Genomic DNA, 18892 nt, shown 5'->3' on the forward strand with positions numbered 1-18892 from the left:
ACAGCCCAGTGACTGAACCTGCCCTGAAGCGCTCCAAGCACATGCTATGAGCTAAAGAACGCGTCTCTCTGGGGTTGTAAGAGACGTACAGGCACCAAGGGGCACTGACCAGTGGGTCGCATCGACAGTGAAAACAACAGGAGACTGACTGTGGAATCTGTGATCAGCCCCCACCCAGCCCACCTCACTCCAGATCACACCCAGCTCATAGCTGCATTTATTGTCTGTTTGCTTCAACAGGGCCTCCCCACAGCCGGGGCTAGAAAATGTCAGGGGTGTAGTGGGGGTATTCTCCCCCGCCAAGGGTGCACAACTTGCCCCGGATGGGGGTACTCAGGAGCGAGACACACATGGCAGCAGCAAGTTCCTACACATAGGACATGGGTGATGGGATAATAGCCGGACCTGACGGGGCACGCAGAACTGGAGGAGGGAGTGGTTGGGGGGGTGGGTCTCACCTCCACAGGGCAAACAGCCCCTCGGGCTGCAAAGCCACCTTGCCAAAGCATCCGACCCGTGACTGCAGTGCAGGAGCTGAAGGAAGCAGGTGAGAGCTGACAGCTCTTCCCCTGCCCCACAGTCTCCCTCTCCAGCCCCCAAGTGACCTGCCCTGAGCTTCTCATGTGCTTAGGGGGCCATACAGCGTCCTGATGGGAGGAGGCATCTCGGTCCCAATCAGCTGGTTGCACAGCAGCGATAAAGTCCCCAGGGTGGGATACTGTCAAGGGCATGCCCCAAGGGGAGGCCATAGCTCTGTGACAGTGCCCCACCCTGCCTCCACTCCTCACCCTTTCCAGCCAAGCAAAAGCTCCAGATGCAGGATTTATGTCCTGGGCCCCCCCAACTCCTCCCCCCTCTTTGCAGTTTCAGTCAGGTGCAGGATCCTTCTTCACTCCCTGTCCGTCAGCTGCTGTGCAGCACGGTGGTTAAACAGCTGCCTTGGTCCATCCCAGAGGTGGCTGCCTTTCTGCAGTCAGGTGCAGTGACCCCGCTCTATGTGGCACATTTCACAAAGTGCGTTGGGATCCTTCCAGCTCCATACGAGTTTAGGATATTATGTACTCGGTTAAGCGTCCCTCGGTAGGAATGGGGCCCACGTCTGTAAGGATGCAGCGAATCAGGCAAGGGTGGGGCTGGCTGCCCCAGCCCCTCAAGAGGTTCAGTAAGGTCCATGCGCCTGTAGCATTGATCCCGTTGGTTCGAGATGGTGGCGGCTCCTTGGTTTGCCTCTTGGCTCCCCAGTGGGACACGCCGATCCCAAGACGAGTGGTGCCGCACTACGTCTCAACTGGGGCTGTGGGCGGGGCTGGCTTCGTTGCTGTCACTCACCAGGCACTCATTAGATTTCAGGCTGGCCAGGGATCTGCAGCTTGGGAGGGAGGCCAGGGAGCCACAGAGCCCCAGCATGGAGGGGGTGGGGTCCTTCCCTGCAGGGTGGAGGCGAATGGAAAGAGGGCAGGTCAGAGCAGGGGCCCTGCCCAACCCAGGCCATTCAAAAATCCTGTGCACTTTTCTTGGGGGAGATTGGACAAGGTGCTAAGTGACTTGTCCAAAATCCTACTGGAAGTCAGTAGCAGAGCCAGGACTAGAACCCAGGAGCCCTGGTTCCCAGTCTCCTGCTCTCACCACTAGACTCCACTCCCTCTGAAAGCCAGGGAGCGCTCCCCCAAGGCCTGACTCCTAGTTCCCCTGGCTCCAACCTCTACATCCTACAGGAACTGCCCCAAGCCAGCCTCCTACAGTAAACACAGATTCATAGAGACCAAGGCCAGAAGAGACCATTGTGATCACCTTTTCTGAGCTGCGTCACGCAGCTCAGAAAAACTCCTCCCAAGGAATTCCAAGAGCAGATGGTTTAGAACCACATCCAGTCTGGATTTAAGTATCGCCAGGGATGGAGAATCCGCCACCACCCTCGGTGAGTTGTTCCAATGGATAATTACCCTAAACGTACACCTTATTTCCCATCTAAATTTGTCCAGCTCCATGGTGGCTGATCACTGCAAAATGCAGCCTGGGGGTTAGATCAAGGAGCTGGGAATCAGGATGCCTGGGTTCCATTGCCAGGTTCACCTCTAAATTCCCAGGCCTCTCTTACTTGCCCCTCCCCAGCTGTACACATTTGAACAGGTGCTAGGGTCTTCCTCCAACCCCAGGCATCTACTAATAGATAACTTCTGTCTCCCAGCCCTCCCAAAGGTGGCTAGCCTTTCCAACCACCCTACCTGCTCCCCGGGCCCGTGGGCTTACCCAATGGCCCCCAGGGCTCTCCTTCTTGCTTGCCCTCCCCCAGCTTCTGGGAATCTGAGCTCAGGCTGATCTCCGCCGACAGCTGATCCGTGCTCATGAAGCTGTGCCTGTGAGAGACAGCGCCCTGTTACTCCCGGCCTGGCGGAGCCCAAGCAGCATTCAAAACCCCGCCACCGGCACGTCCCCCCGCAGGAGTTCCTGCTGCTGCTGCTGACCGCGTCAGAGGGCCTTTCGGATCCCACCGTGCACTGCGAATTCTCCGAGAGCCCTGTGCGCTGGGAGCCGTGTGGGCTAGATGCCTCTGGAGTCCCTCCAGCCACCCACTGGTGGGGCCCCACTGCGCCTGGTGGGGTTGCATTGGCCTGGGAGCAGTCTGGGAACCTGATCCAGACAAGCACATGCTCTAACTTTACGCATGGCTGTAATCCCATAGGCTGCAGTGGGGCGGCTCTCAGGCAGTAAGTCACCGTAGTGCAGCTGGGCCCTATTGTCCAATCCCTGTTAACTAACAGGAGCGGAAGCACTTATGTCCAGAGGGTGAGATTATCAATCTCCCAACCCCACCGCCCCCAGCAAACAGTCACAGCCTCCCAGAGAGGCAAGGGCCATGTGCAACACATAGCTGGGGTGGGGAGGATGGCCCCAGTTCTGGAAGAGAGACATCCCAAGCTGAGTATCTTATCCTATTCACCCCACATCTGTCCATCCAACCACACCTCTGTTTAGGCTCCTCTCCCCCTCCTTATCTGATCATTCATCCTGCTAGGTTCCTCCCTCCTGCCGTCTGACCATCCATCCTTCCAGGCTTCTCATTGTCTAACCATTTAGACACACACACACACACACACACACACACACACACACACACACTTTTAACAGGATAATTAACCACTGGAACAACTTATCAGGGGACATGGTGGATTCTCCATTGCTTGAAGTCATTAAATTAAACCTGGAAATCTTTCTAAGAGCTCGGCTCCAGCTTAGCCACCAGATATGGGCTTGAAGACCTCTCACGGGCGAGGGTCTCATGTCCTGCAGGAGGTCAGGCTAAATGGTCATAATGGTTCCATCTGGCTTAACTATCTTGGAGGTTCTCTCTGGTGTTTGTCAGGCTCCAAGCCCCTCGGCCTCCATCCGTGGATGGCTAGACCAGCCCCTGAGTTACCCCCAGGCTAGGAAGGATGTTGGAACAAACCAGCCAGGCCCCTGGTTTGGGATGCCACTTTTCCCCTCTGCTGGCAGGAGATGGGGTTCCTGGCTCTGGGCCCCACTCCCCAATTCCTCCCCGGGGGAGCAGGGTTTTACACAAGCTTCAGGGCCATGGAGTCAGATCTCTCTCACACACACACACACGCACTTTGGCCCCACAGGGCTGGAAAGATAAGCCCCAACTGCCCCATCTCCTCGGGAACCCTGCACACCCATGCAGCCTTGGCAGAAGGCTCAGGGCAGCATCTGACGATGGGAGGTTCATACAGACCAGCCCCTGCCTCCCCGAGCTTCTCCTCTAGCTGCACACTGCCCCCACCCAGACCCGGCTCCTCTGTTTCTCCTTCCTGGGGATTCACCTCCTGTACAGCTTGGCGTCCGACCCGCTCTTGTTCCCATTGAGGGTCCCCAGCGACGGCCACTGGTTCACCAGCGGTGTGGCCATCTCCTTGGAGAGCTGGGTGTTCTCACAGGGGATCAGGCCCGTCCTGGAGGCAGAGTAGGAGGGGAGGCTGTGATGCGCAGCAGGCCAGGGCCTGCCCCAAGAGACGGGGCCAGGAACACAACAGAGCCCTATGTGCCTCCTAGCAGGGCTAGCAGCCACATACAATGTGGCATGGAAGGCGTGGTGGGAACTCTGAAGCAGAGGGAACTGATGTGGGGGAGAGGAGGAGAGAGCTCCTTCCGGTGTGGGGCAGAGGGAGCTGACCGGAGGGGTGGGGAGAAGGGGAGGAGAGAGCCCTTCCCAGTGTGGGGTAGAGGGAGCTTGGGGGATGAAGGGGAGGAGAGAGCACCTCCCTGCATGGGGCAGGGTTTTTTCTGAGGGACTCACAGCTGCTCCTGCAGTTCCAGGATGACGCCCTCCAGCTCCCTCTTCTCCAGCTGGTTCTGCACCTTCACCTCCTCCAGCCTCATCTGCAGACGCTTGTTCTCCGCCTCCAGGTCCTTCAGCTGGGATTCCCGGAGCCGCACCAGCTCCTCCAGGTACCCCTGGGGCACAGGCAGGGATCAGGCCCTGCGGGGCAGGAGTGAGCTCGCAGATGGGGGCAGGGCCTGGGGATGCACACCCATGGGTGTGGCACACTGTGCTTAGCCCAGCTCTGCCAGGGGAGGGATCTGGCAGCAGGGACAGATAGAGGATGCATGCCAGGACCACCCCAGGGGAGGCTGCAGCATTTCTGGGGCAGCAGCCCTCACCCCAGACAGCAGGGCTGGAGCTGTACCCCCCAGCACCATGCATGGAAGGGATGGGTGAGCACCATTTGGATGGGGAAGGAGCAGGTGGACACGGGGGGAGGTCAAGGTCACCGGTGCTGCTGGCTCTAGGATCTGCCATGCAGGAAGCACCAGGGCTCCCCCGGGGTTACTTGGCCCTGCCTCAGCACAGGGGGCTGAACAAGATGACCTCTCGAGGTCCCTTCCAGCCCCACATATCTAGGAGGGAGGCTCAAAACCAACCCCCCCCATCCTCACCGCCAGGGAGCAGCGGGGGCCCCGCCCCAGCCTGATGCCCGGGTACCTTCTGCGCATACACGATGCGGAACTTCTGCTCCATCTTGCGCCACTTGTTGTACCAGCTGTCCTCGTCAGTGACCAGCAGCTGGTAGGGGTGCTCAGGGGAGCTCTCCTCGCTCGTGCTGCTCTCCACGCTCCTCCGGTCCTCCTCGTCGCTCAAGTAATCATAGCTGTCCAGAGAACCAGGGGCTCAGAGGGAGAAGGCAGCTCTCTGCCTGCCCCAATTTGGGGTGGGAGGGTCAGGGGTGTCCTGGGAGCAGGAGCGAGGCTCAGTGAGTGGAGGGGGCATGAAACTCAGAGAACAGCATGGCTCCGAGTCATTGTCTGGGCTGATTTCCTCCCCTGGGCAGCAGGAGAATTGCCTGAATGGACAGCTTGGCAAGGACTGGAGAGGGAGTGAGAGCGTTGAGGGGTCCAAAGAGATGCTAAAGAACATGCACTGTTGCCAGCTAATAAGAGCTCTCCTTTGTGGCAAGCAGATCAGAGCTGGGTTTTGGAGCCAAACCTCCGGACCCCTGGGTTCTAGCCCCAACGTGCCTCTTCTGGGCAGTTTGGCGCAGTAAATGGAATCACGGCAACAGGGTCAGAGCCTGGCACTTTGCCATCCTGCAAGGGCCAGACTGAGCTCCCTTCAGCGTGCTGCGCGGGGAGCTGTCCAGCGCGTCCATACGGCTCGGCACGCATGGGAAAGATCTCGTGGCACTTTTTCCGAGTGGTTTGCCCCATTGTCCCTGGTGGCATTTTTGCTTCCTTCCTCTCGCTGGCCTGTGCTGAGTGGTGGGCAGGTTCCTTCACCCCAGAGGTGCTGCCGTGTGAAGCATGGCCACGTGATAGAAATGTAAATCCCGTAGTTCAGCCTTGCCCCTAAGTCACTTCCTCTGGCCCGTCTAATCCCTGCCGTGGCTCTAGTTTATGGAGTGCTCAGAGCTATGTGCCCAGTGACATCACACCAGCACCCTCCAGCAAGGGACTATCACCTTCCTGCCTCCAGACACCCCAAAATAGCATTGGCCTGATTAATAATCACGTTATGTCTAGGGACCAGCTGTGACAGGGCCCCTTGTGTTAGGCGCTGTACAAACACTGTGTAAGTCCCTGTCCCAAAGAGTATTTAGGGTGACCAGATGTCCCGATTTTATAGGGACAGTCCCAATATTTGGGGTTTTCTCTTATATAGGCTCCTATTACGCCTCACCCCGTCCCAATTGTTCACACTTGCTGTCTGGTCACCCTAAGCATATTGGCTGTCATAGTGCTTTGAATCTCCTAATTTGCCCTTTGCTCTCTGTCACCCCCTAGTGCTCTCTCTGCATCACTCTTTCCCATGGTTCTCCTGGCTGCTGAATGCCAGTCTTGGATCATTTCCCCCTGGAACATGCCAGCTCTCATTTTTCCAAGCTGAAATCCAACTGTTCTCTCTCGACCCCATGGGACTATTTCTCTGCACCCTCTCTCAGTTTGCAATTCTCACTGACCTGCTCTTCAGCGCCTCTCCTAGGTGCTAGGTAGATGTATGTGACAGCACTGTAGCAACAGGCACCGTGTCTTCTCACGGCCCCCTAGCGAGAGTGCATGGGGTGCTTGGAACAGGAAACTGGACTACATTACCCAGAATCCTTCATGACAGGGTAGGTCTTGGGTTGTAAATACAAGTCTGGGGGTTCTTAGTTGCATGATGCAGTTACACAATTGCAGACCCTCCTGGCAGGGGTTGTCGGCTTTGATAGCTACAGGCGTCAGGACGCAGCATCCCCTCCGTGTGCAATGATGCACAGTGGGAGGGCAAAGGGCTGTACAGATCCATCTACATAACAACAAAGCCACCTGGAGTCAATAGGAGACGGAGGCTGGTCTTAGCATGGTCCAGTGCCTATCACCATCATCTGGGACTCGGGAGACCTGGGTTCCATTACCAGCTCTGCTGTGGGCAAGTCACTTCCACTCACTGGGCCTCTGCTTTCCCCTCCCACCGCTTGTCCGTTTGATTGTAAGCTCCTTGGGGCAGGGACTGTCTTACCAGGCATCTGTGCAGCACCCAGCATCATGGGGCCCTGACCCCGGTTTGGGTCTGTCGGTGCCACTAATGGGAGCTGAGTGCTGTGCCCCCCCCACCGACAGTAGATGGCTCATTGGGTGGATGATACAGTAGCTGTTACCTCTGTGTAAACTTCAGGTACGGGGTGTAGTCAATGACCACAGGGGTTTTCCCGTCCATTACTTCCCCTTTCAAACAGAAACTGAAAGACACAATGAGAAAGAGGAGTTCAGGCAAAACCAATTGATCAACACTCCCCCAGAGCTCCTGGGGTCAGAGCCGGAAACATTTTCCTGTGGCTCTAACTCTACTCTGACACAGTTCTTGGGGTACCCAGGAGTGAGAGTCACCCTCTTTTTCTCTGGTTTCAGAGTAGCAGCCGTGTTAGTCTCTATCCGCAAAAAGAAAAGGAGGACTTGTGGCACCTTAGTGACTAACAAATTTATTTGAGCACAAGCTTTCGTGAGCTACAGCTCACTTCATCGGATGCATTCAGATGCCTGGAGCTGCCCAATATCACCAGCCGGTCAGCACTCAAGCCCTCTCCTCTGGTGTATCCCCGCCCTATCACAAGAAGTGCACCCCAGTCTCTGAGCCCTCTTGACACCCAACCCCTGGTTACTCACAGAAATCCCAGTTCTGCCCCCAAGGGAACAGTGTACCCCAGTTTAACCTTAGATCGCTGCTCCTGAATGTCATGCAGCACTTATCAGAAAACAAAAGAAGGTTTATTTAAGAAAGAATAGAGGTTCCACCAGGGAACGAGAGAGACACAGAGAGAGAAACAAATGGCTACCATACACGAAAAAAAAAAAAAAAATCACAGAACATGCACTAGTGCCCACACTTACGAATAACTCCCTTTCCTAGTTAATACAGTAGGTTCCTCCCCCTTGTCCCACAGAGCTGACTGGCTTCCCAGGACCCACGATCCAATCTTCTGTGAAACACTCTGCTCAAGAGGAGGTCTCCTCACTGAATGGATGCAGAGGGTCTTTGTCCACCCTAAAAAGAAAAGCAGTACTTGTGGCACCTTAGAGACTAACAAATTTATTAGAGCATAAGCTTTCGTGAGCTACAGCTCACTTCATCGGATGCATTGAGCTGTAGCTCACGAAAGCTTATGCTCTAATAAATTTGTTAGTCTCTAAGGTGCCACAAGTACTGCTTTTCTTTTTGCGGATACAGACTAACACGGCTGCTACTCTGAAATTTGTCCACCCTGTGATACACCAAGCCAGCCTTTTGTCTTTACTGACAGGCAGCGTGATCCCGTTGGCTCTACTATTTCTTTTTACCTCCATGGGGGTCTGGATTGTTTGCATTTGGCTTTGGTGGTTTTCCATTGATTGCTCTAGGCAAGGATAGACAACCGAACCTTGCATTAGGTCTCTGGCTGACCAGGAATGGGGGACAATCCCCTCCTGTTTGAATAGGCCGTCACTGGATTCCCCGCTGACTAACTTCTACTCCAAGCCCATAATGCATAGTTTTCAATGAAGTTACATCATTCCTGGAGGGTGGCACCCATACACAAACTCACAAGGATTACGAGTCTTGGCAAGTCACAGGCTTTCAGGGAAGACCTCACACACTACCCTTTGATACCATGAAAGTGGTGTATTAGGTGTAGTGAGTGTGTCAGGTTTGAGACAAAAAGAAAAGGAGGACTAGTGGCACCTTAGAGACTAACACATTTATTTGAGCATAAGCTTTCGTGAGCTACAGAAGTGAGCTGTAGCTCACGAAAGCTTATGCTCAAATAAATGTATTAGTCTCTAAGGTGCCACTAGTCCTCCTTTTCTTTTTGCAAATACAGACTAACACGGCTGCTACTCTGAGGTCTGAGACAGGAACTGTTTGTAGAGAACAGTGGAGAGCTTTTGCTCAGACACCAACAGGCCCCTGTGCAACACACCCAAACCTCTCCCAGTGTAGAGGATGGTGCAAGAACACTGAATGAGGGGGGAGCTCCCAGCTACTGCAGTACCAGCCTCTCCCTGAAAGGGGGTGCTGTAGGGGTGGGGCAGGAGCACTGGCAGTGTGTGTGTGTATGTGTGGGGTGGGGGGAAGATTACGGCTGCTTCAGACCAACATTCCCTAGCAGGCTATGCAATAGGAGACAGCGTAGGTCTGAGGACACTCAGTCTTGCCTTAGGCCGGAGCAGGAAGCCAGGCAGGAGCGAGGCTGGAAGGTTCTCGGCAGACCCGTTCAGCCATTTCCAAGAATGAGGCCAGGGGAAAATATGTTGGTTTTGCCCCCATTAAAAAAAATCCTGGTGACCTCTTTGAAAAGCTCTTACAACCCTGTACTTTGGAGCAGGGACATGAAATGTGGCCGGGCCATGGGCCCCGGTGGCAGGGATGGACCTTTTGCTGCTTCGGTGAAAATCCATCCATATTTGGCCCAGTGAAAAGCCTTTGACAAAGTGCCATTTGTGCATGCGGCGTATAGATTGATTAGATCGGCGCAGCTAAATTCCACAGAGATTCCAGCCGCGCTGGGCCTGCTCCAGCCCTGGGCTAGGCAGGGCTGCAGGACTTTCCTCACCCTTGCAGCTGTGGTTCCAGACCATTGCTATGCTCTAGGGATTATTGGGGAGAAGCTCCCTGGCTTGTGTTATGCAGGGGGTCAGATGAGATGGTCCTTTCTGACCTTGGAATCTCTGAACTGAGACAGGGAGCCAAGCTCTCTTGTGCTCTCAGAGACCCTCCTGTTTGGCCCCAAGCATAGAGGAGCATGGTAGGGGACAAGAACCAGACCTGCAGGGAGGGGATGGGTGGGGTGGATTGGGACATGGAGGGGGGAGATGAGGAACCTGGCTGGGATGGCAGTCTGGTTGGGCAGGGAAGAGAGAAACCAGGAGTGGAAGTTGGAGTCAGGGACAGAGACTGGGAGCAAGAAGAGGGAGACTGGGACTGCTTGGGAAGGAGGTGAGTGGGGGAAGACAGATCTGACAAGGATCTGCGGTGAAGGGGGAAGAACTAGGACTGGCTGGGCAAAGAGACTGGGCCAAGGAGCTGTGGGGGGAAGGGCAGGACACGGAGATTAGACACGGACCTCAGAGAGGAAGGTTGGGAGCCAGTGGGGACTGGGAACGTGTGGGAGGGTGGCGGTGACTGGAGGCTGGGGGTGGGTGGAAGGAGGGAGAGAGATTATACTGGATGAGGTGCTGGGAGAGAGGGAATTAGGACTGCCTAGGCAAAACACACTGCACAGAAGGAACTGGGGAAGAAAACTGGGAATGGCTGGGCAAGGGGACAGGTACTGGGACTTGGGGGGAGACTGGGACGAGGAACCTGGAGGGGTGAGACTAGGACGTGCTAGGCAGGAAGATTGGGACAGGGATGGAAAGCCTGAGGAGTGGAGACAGATTGGCTAGGGGAGGAGAATGGACAGAGATAAGGAGTCGGGGTGGGGAACAGGCAGGACAGGGACATGGAGAGGATGGGGCAGATGGGGTCATGCTTGGGGGGAGGACAGGCAGAAGAGTCTGTGCCCATTAGAGCATACTGCCCTCCAGGTCCTGGAATGGAACCCAAGATCCCAGAGTCCCACCATTCCTCCGTTGTCAGCAAATATCTGTGAAACCCACTGGGAAATTCTCCCATCTCACTATAGTGTGGATCCACAGAGAGGATAACAACCTACTACTGCTGTCAGCTACTCTGTTAACTCAAGTTGCAGAGATCTGTGTGGTGCATCTAATGGTTCTCACTTGCTGATGACCCATGGGGGTGTCACGTCTGTCTCCTTCCCGCCCCATCAGTTCTTTCCATCTGCACCACTGGTTCCCAATCACTTTCCCAAGCAGTCCCCGTCTCCCTCCTTTGGCTCCCAGTCCCAGCCTCTGTCCCCCATGCCAACTTCCACTCCTGATTTCTCTCCCCACCAGGAGCACCATTATTAAAGTTAAAGTTACACAGTCAAGCACTCAAATATTAGGCAATGCCAGAATTAAGGTTGCCTGTGCAAATCAGTTCCTCATCTGTAAAACGGGGATAACACCACCCTTCATCCCACCTGGGTGTTGGGAGCATAACACTAGTGAAGCACTCGGATGCGTTAGTGGCAAAACGCCCAGGAGGAAATGAATAATGCTGTCTTCAGAGCGGGGTTTGAATAGGATGCAGTACATGGATGTCACCCACTGAATGAGCCTGTGCACTGAATGAGCCAGGGGTGCTGTGGGAAAAATAGCTTGAAATCACATCATTAAAGACTATCCTAATACATACACACAAAGGGGCTGAACTAAGGTTGAACTGGCAAACTTCTTTGCCTCCTTAACTTTTTTTAATGTAGGTTTGGGGCTGATTGGTTTTTGTAATTCTAATGAAGTCCCTTGTTTGGTGTTTGTAGAAAGTGGGTCTGTGTGTGATTCTTTAGCCCTGACAGAGGAGCCCCAGTTGGCTCTGAACACAAAATGCTTGGATCTCAATATGAGAAATGTGCATTGTCCCTGTCGGTCGGTCTGTCTCCCTCTGGGTTTTCTAAGGTGGTCATTCAGCACTGCTCTAGGTATTGCGCAATGGGTGCTTTAAAAATACCTCTGAGATTTTGATTCAATGTGAGAATGGCTACGCTGAGTCAGATCAATGGTTCATCTAGCCCAGTATCTTGTCTTCTGACAGTGGCCAGTGCCAGATGCTTTAGAGGGAATGAACAGAGCAGCCAATTGAGTGATCCATCCCCTGTTGGACAATCCTAGCTTCTGACAGTTGGAGGTTAAGGGACACCCAGAGCATGGGGTTGTGTCCCTGACCATCTTGGCTAATAAGCTCATAGAGGATAGGTCCTTTAATGGCAAATTCTTTTTTGAACCCAGTTATACTTTTGGCCTTCACAACATCCCCTGGCGAGGAGTTCCATAGGTGGGCTGTGTGTTGTGTGAAGAAGTACTTCCCTATGTTTGTTTTAAACCTGCTGCCCATTCATTTCACTGGGTGACCTCTTGTTCTTGTGTTGCATGACACTTCCTTATTCACTGTTTCCACACCAGTCATGATTTTATAGCCTGCCATCATGCCCCCCTTCAAGAGGAACTGTTCTCAGGTGCTCCTACCTGAAGTCAATGGCGCTGAGGCCGATCAGCATACCAGTGAGCACGGTGGACTCCTCTCGCAGCATGATAGCCCCGTCGTCGTAAAACCTTCTGCGGAGAAGGACAGACACCTTTACCCCTGCAACTCCACACATGCCCCCCCCACACCTGCCCACTGCTACGAGCTCCACAGAGTCTCATTGGCATTGGTCCACTCACACATGGCCTTGCCCTGGAGACCCAGCCAAGCACTGTGATATGAACCCCAGAGATCTCACTCATGCCTGTGCCCTTGCGCTGGCTTGTGAAAGCCATTGTAAATGCAAAAGGTGCTGTTCTTACTACACCATGCCCCCAGGCAGCCCTGTGTTGCATGCCACAGGGCAAGGTGCCTGCAACCCTCCTGAATGGGAGCACGGGAGCTCATGAAAATGCTCAGGTAAGGAGTGGACTGAGCCAGTGAGGGGCAAGGTCCTCCTTTAGCCCAAGGCTGGGAAACGCGAGTCACACAGCAACCCTACTGCTCAGACCAAGGGCCAGCAACGTATGATGGGGATTTGTAGCCTCCACAGGAAGCCCATCCTGTTACAGTCTTCTGTGGATGGGGCCCGTAGGCTCTTCCTACTAATGCAGCCCCAAGATGGGCAAACATTGGGCTCCCTCGGTCTCGCCCTGGCTGTGGGAGAAACAGCTTCTCTGCACCCCACCAGCGGGACATCACGCTGCTGTGTGCAGAAGCTGCTCACCTGGTGGTTCTGGTGTCCCTCAGGGCAGTGGTGATGTATTCTGACATGCGTTTCTCCATCAGTGCCACGCGGATCCAGGCCCGGCCCTGTGACAGATGAGCCCAAGGCACTGGGTGGTTAGGAGGACCTGCCTCTACTGTCAACATCCATCCATCCACCCAATCTATCTATTCCCACCGACACCCAGCCAGCACAGGGTGCCCATCACTATAGTCTCTGGGCACAAGCTAGTGTCTTGTGACCATCCCCTTAAAAATGCAGCAGACAGAGACCCTTCTGGAAAGCATGGGCACAGGAGTTGCCCCATTAGCTGGTGTCCATTTCCAGGCTGCCTAGGAGTGGCAGGGGCCCATTGGCCCAGCGACCCTGCTAGACCCACTGAGATGGACTCTCTGCCCTTCCCATGTGTCTGCTGCTTTCCCCACTCCCCTGATGGGACCCGCCCAACGTGTTGGCTTAGACAGCAGGGGAGCAGCTGCCTGGGGCCCTGCCTGACCTTCGCCCTAGAAGAGCTGATGTTCTCCATGTTCTCAATGCTGCCGATGCAGTTGTTGGGGACCTTGCTGCAGGCCAGGCGGATGTAATCCCAGAAGCCGCGCTGCCCATCGGAGCTGAACCAACTGACGGGACCTGGGGCAGAGAGGAGGAGAAGACTGGGCTGTGACCAGGAGAGGTCCCTGTAGTCCAGGGGGCCAGCCGGCTTAAACAGTGGCCAATGCTGGAGGCCCCAGATGTCCTCGGTAGCAGATGCATGCGTATAAAAGTTGCACAAACACAGTCAATAGGAGTAAACATCTGCATACCTGGATGCAGACAATTGCACACAAATATGCGTCCAACAGTTACACACATGTGCATGCAACAGATGTGCACAAACACTCACAGAAGCAGACATGTACAAACTTGTGCTTACGGTAGGTGCGTCTGTAGGCAGGTCTCCTATTGCAGAAGTGCGTTAACATGTACACATGCACAGACACACACATCCGAACGCCCTGCAGGGAGCCCAGCCAGTCCATGCAAGCACATGCACCGTTACCTTTGAAGCGGTGACTCAGGATCTGCTCTAGAATGGCAGCAAAGTTGATGAATTCCTCTGACGAATCGTCAATGGGCTCCGTGGTGTATTTTTCCAGCAGGGTCTTCACGGAAAATCTACCGGAGAGGGAGAGAGGAAAAAAAAAAAAAAAAAAAAAAAAAATCACAGACAGGTATGCAGGGGAGGCAGACACGAGTTTCCTGTTGGGGACCCTCAGGGAGAATCTCTGAAAGGTAGTAAGGAGAAGCAGCTCTGCAGCATGATCTGGTGGCTCCAGCACCGAACTGGGACTCAGGAGAGTTGGGTGCTATTCCTAGTTTTGCCACTGAGCTGGTTGTATGACCTTGGGTGAGGCAGTGTGGCCTATTGGATAAAACACTCCACTGGGGGTCATGGGAGCTGGGTTAAATCCCAGGGCTGTTGGGTGAGCTTGGGAAAGTTGCTCCCTGTGCCTCAGTGTCCCCATCTGTGAAATGGGTGTAATGATACTGACCTCCTTTGTAAAGCACTTGGAGCTCTATTGATGAAAAGTGTGATACAAGAACTAGGGACTACTATTGCTTCCCTCTAGAATATTATAAAAGATCAGGGTTGAAAGGGACCTCAGGAGGTCATCTAATCCAACCCCCTCCTCAAAGCAGGACCAATCCCCAACTAAATCATCCCAGCCAGGGCTTTGTCAAGACTGACCTTAAAAACTTCTAAGGATGGAGATTCCACCACCTCCCTAGGTAACCCATTCCAGTGCTTCACCACCTTCCCAGTGAACAAGTTTTTCCTAATATCCAGTGTAAACCTTCCCCACTGCAACTTGAGACCATTACTTCTTGTTCTGTCATCTGGTACCACGGAGAACAGTCTAGATCCCCATCCTCTTTGGAACCCCCTTTCAGGTAGTTGAAAGCAGCTATCAAATCCCCCCTCATTCTTCTCTTCTGCAGACTAAACAATCCCAGTTCCCTCAGCCTCTCCTCATAAGTCATGTGTTCGTCCCCTAATCATTTTTGCTGGAAAATGTCCAGTGGAGGGCAATTTTTCCACATCCTTCTTGTAATGTGGGGCCCAAAACTGGACACAGTACTCCAGATGAGGAGGTGGAACTTCTCCCCTTTACCTTGTCCATTTAGCCTGAAAGCACTTTGTGGGCGGGTTTCTCTCACTATGTGCATGTACAGCTCCTGGCACAATGGAGCCCTGCAGAACACTGATTCACAATCTCCATCGGGGAGCATCCACCCTGGGACACCAACCCCACACAGCCTCCTCCTTGCGTATCCATTGTTGCCATGATGCGATTTCATGATCTGTGGTGCAATTCCCTGGTGAGGAAGCTATTAAACAGCATCTGCATGTGGACAGAGGTAGCATGTTCTCCCGTGGACAGATATGATAAGCCCATGCCCATCTCCAGCTCAGGATCCCTCAGGAAAGTGCTTTACAGTCACTAATGAATTAGGCCTCCAATTAAAGAGGCCTATTTAACAGATAGGGAAACTGAGGCACAGAATGGGGGAAGTCAGTGAGGGTGAAGAAGGGAACTCAGGAGTGCTGCACCCCTGTCTCCCCCTATCACTATGTCATTCTCCCATCCAGGGCCCAGACTAGAACCCAGGAGTCCTGCATCCAAGACGTTTGCTTTCGAAGTGGGTTTTAGCCCATGAAAGCTTATGCCCAAACAGATGCGTTAGTCTCCAAGGTGCCACAAGGACTCCTCATAGTTTTCACTCACATCTATGATTATTATGAGTCACACTATTAGCCCACTCTTGATGGGCACCTGCAAATGGAGGCCAGGGGCTGCAAATGCAGCTGTGCCAGCAGGAGCTCTCTTTCCCCACCCCGCTGTTTGCCTCTTCTCCCCGCACTGAGACATCTGCCGTATGCAAGCGGCTCTTCAGACACCTACGCACCCAGCTGACCTCAGGCCTTTTCAGGGCCCTGTTTTTCAGCACAGAGTAAGTGGAATCACGCCCGAGTCCCCTGGGGGGAGCGGAGGAGCAGGGCTGGGAGTTGTTCCTGGTTTCAGATGGTATCATTGACATTTCAAACCCCGCAAAGGGCTTTTGCTAGACAGGTGTCAATTAGACACTGAATCAAAGGGATATTGCAAGGGGGAGATTGACTGGTTTGGGGGCACAGACAGTGTGTGTGTGGGTACGTGGGAGGGAGGTGGGTGGAAATAGAGCAGGGGACTGGAACTTGGGGCTCCGAGGGTCTAGTCCTAGCTTTGGAAGGGAGCATGGTCTAGTGATCAGAGACAGACTGAAAGTCAAGCGATTTAGGTTCTGTTTCCAGCTCTGGGAAAAATATGCTTTGGTGGGGAGAATAGGGCACTGGGATCAGGACTCCTGGGTTCTATTCTCCATTCTGTCCCTGTATGAACCTAGGCAAGTCACTTCCTCGCTCTGTGCTTCAGTTTCCCCATTTGCAGATGGGGACAGTAAAAGTGACCCACCTGCTGAGGAGCTTGAGGCTTATTTCGTGCTTTAGGCTCTCTTATGCTGTCTAAGGGCTGTACAGGGTGCCCTTGCTGCCATTTTTATGTTAGCTACTGTCCTGCTGCTGCAACTCTTACCCATTTAAAAGCCCATCTTACTAAGTCACTGACCTAGCTGACATCCTGTAGCAGTGAGTTCCAAAGGCTAATCATACAACACTTTAAACTTGGACATTTTACCTACTGGAAATCTGTAGTTTGTAAAATGCAAATAAGTGACCTACCACCCAGCCCAGCCCCTCCCCTTCAGACAGTTTCCTATGGAAAATGATTATTTGTATTATGGCAGCACCTGGCGGCTCCAGGGGAGATCAGGGCTGTGTTGTGCTAGGTGTTGTAGAGACTTAAAGTGAAAGACAGGCCCTGCCCTAATAAGCTCACAGACTAACTAGCCCGATAGAAGGCAGAAGAGGGGAATATTCTTAATCCCCATTTTACAGATGGGGAAATGGAGGCACAGAGCTGGAGTGACTCCCCCAAGGAGGCTGTGGCAGAGTTGGGACCTGAACCCAGCTCTCTTTAGCCCAGCCCACTCGACCCACCCTTTTCAGAGTCTCATGGCCCTGTGCTTTTCTTCAGGGTGCTGCTTAGTGTCATCCTGATCTCACATGGGGGCTGGACTTTCCCACCCCATGAGATCCCCCTCCTGTCTCTCCCCCACCCCCACTCCAGCCTGAGGATGTCAGGCAGCCTTTCACCACAGCTAGAATACATCAGGGGGAAATAAAGAGGCTAACGGGATTGGACAATGGAGCTTTTCATCTCAGTCTGCTTGGCCACGCTGCTGGAGGCAGCCGCTTGTGTTGCTGAATCAGGGCATCCTTTGTGACACCAGCCCCCCAAGCCAGAGCTGATCAAACCAAATTTCTCTAGTGCTCATGGTGGGGGGGGGGAGGGGGGAGAAATGGTACTCAGAGAAACTGACATTAGTAAAAGCAGCAAAATAAGGTGCCACTTCTCCAAGAAGCTAGATGCAATGTTAAGTGACTGGTAGCGATAGCCTGTAATTACACATCAGAGCTGTGGGAGCACACAGCCCTGCAGAGAACAGCCTGCTATTCCCTCCCAGGGAATGGAGTAATTTAGACACCTGCGCCCACATGGGCCCTGTTGGTGTCAGTGAGCCAGCTGCAGAGATCTAGTTGCAGGATGAGTGATTTGGGCCCTGACCCAGCAAAGTACTTAAGTAGGCACTTAATGTCTAGCATGTGAGTAGCCCCCTTGATGCCAATGGGACAGTCTGCATGAGTAGAGGGAAGTTTTTTGCTGGATCTCACCAGCTCCGTTTCTGCAAAAGAAAAGTGGGTCTGACATCTCTTGGAGTCCATTGACTGTGTGAATCATAGAAGATCAGGGCTGGCAGGGACCTCAGGAGGTCCCTAGTCCAACCCCCTGCTCAAAGCAGGACCAATCCCCAACTTAATAAAAGCAGTGGAGAGGGGAGAACTGGTTGCCCCAAATGATGTAGGCTTTCAAAAGGTCTTGGACAAGGACCATCAATGGGGTGTTGGAGTGAGGCAAGGTATTATCATTGTTCCAACACTGTCACAGAGGCAGAAAGCAGATCAGGAATAAGGGGCCAATTTTCATCCTGGGCAAAGGTTAACAGTGGCAGCCTGGAGATTCTGTCCTGGGTCCTGTGCTATTGAACTCAAACATTCAACAGTAGTACGTATTGTGACAAAGTTCCTGAGGTGCCACAAGTACTGCTTTTCTTTTTGCTCTACCTTGGTGGGTCTTGCACTTATTGGGGGATTTGCTGGCCTTGGAGCTTCACAGCAGCCCTCAGTTTGGCTGTTTTCATGAACCCACAGTCCAGGTCGACTCCTCCCGTGTCTGACCAGGAGTTGGGAGGATTTGGGGGGAACCCGCCCTCTACTCTGGGTTCCAGCCCAGGGCCCTGTGGAATGCAGCTGTCTAGAGAGCCTCCTGGAACAGCTGTGCGACAGCTACAACTCCCTGGGCTACTTCCCCATGGCCTCCTCCCAACACCTTCGTTATCCTCACCATAGGACCTTCCTCCTGGTGTCTGATAATGCTTGTACTCCTCAGTCCTCCAGCAGTCCGCGTTCTCACTCTCAGCTCCTAGCGCCTCTTGCTCCCAGCTCCTCACACGTGCACCACAAACTGAAGTGAGCTCCTTTTTAAACCCAGGTGCCCTGATTAGCCTGCCTTAATTGATTCTAGCAGCTTCTTGATTGGCTGCAGGTGTTCTCATCAGCCTGTGTCTTAATTGTTTCCAGAAAGTTCATGATTGTTCTGGAACCTTCCCTGTTACCTTACCCAGGGAAAGGGATCTACTTAACCTGGGGCTAATATCTGCCTTCTAGCACTCTCCTGTCTGTTCACGTATTCATGCAGAGTTCCTCTGGGCGGCGTCCACTGACTCCCTTGTTGCCTCTGAGGAGCAGTGGGCGCTGTCCAGGGTTCTCTGCTCAGTATCCCCATCTGGTTCCCTTTGTTTGACCCTTTGATCACACTCCTGTCTGTTATTTCATTAGTTGTCCCCCATACTCATTTGGTGTCCAGGTCCTGTGGATCCCCCTCTTAGGC

General features: G+C 53.6%; 1 protein-coding gene across 14 annotated transcripts in view; it reads right to left on the reverse strand.

Moving 5' to 3' along the window:
- Positions 1-207: 207 nt before the first annotated feature.
- RUNDC3A (RUN domain containing 3A) overlaps positions 208-18892 on the reverse strand; it is a 28225-nt gene continuing 9540 nt past the window's right edge. For 10 of the 14 annotated variants that reach the window (XM_043503480.1, XM_043503484.1, XM_038385308.2 and 7 more), the window contains 10 exons: positions 13843-13958; positions 13300-13433; positions 12804-12889; positions 12079-12168; positions 7134-7214; positions 4982-5147; positions 4295-4452; positions 3822-3950; positions 2251-2357; positions 208-1427 (listed from right to left, as the gene is read on the reverse strand). In XM_043503480.1, coding sequence (XP_043359415.1) covers positions 1285-1427; positions 2251-2357; positions 3822-3950; positions 4295-4452; positions 4982-5147; positions 7134-7214; positions 12079-12168; positions 12804-12889; positions 13300-13433; positions 13843-13958 — 1210 coding nt within the window. In that variant the 3' untranslated portion in view covers positions 208-1284. The remainder of the gene's footprint in view (positions 1428-2250; positions 2358-3821; positions 3951-4294; positions 4453-4981; positions 5148-7133; positions 7215-12078; positions 12169-12803; positions 12890-13299; positions 13434-13842; positions 13959-18892) is intronic. The other 4 variants (XM_038385309.2, XM_043503478.1, XM_043503481.1 and 1 more) reach the window with 2 other exon arrangements.

Source organism: Dermochelys coriacea, chromosome 27 (genome assembly GCF_009764565.3).
Source record: "Dermochelys coriacea isolate rDerCor1 chromosome 27, rDerCor1.pri.v4, whole genome shotgun sequence".
Taxonomy (NCBI): Eukaryota; Metazoa; Chordata; order Testudines; family Dermochelyidae; genus Dermochelys; species Dermochelys coriacea.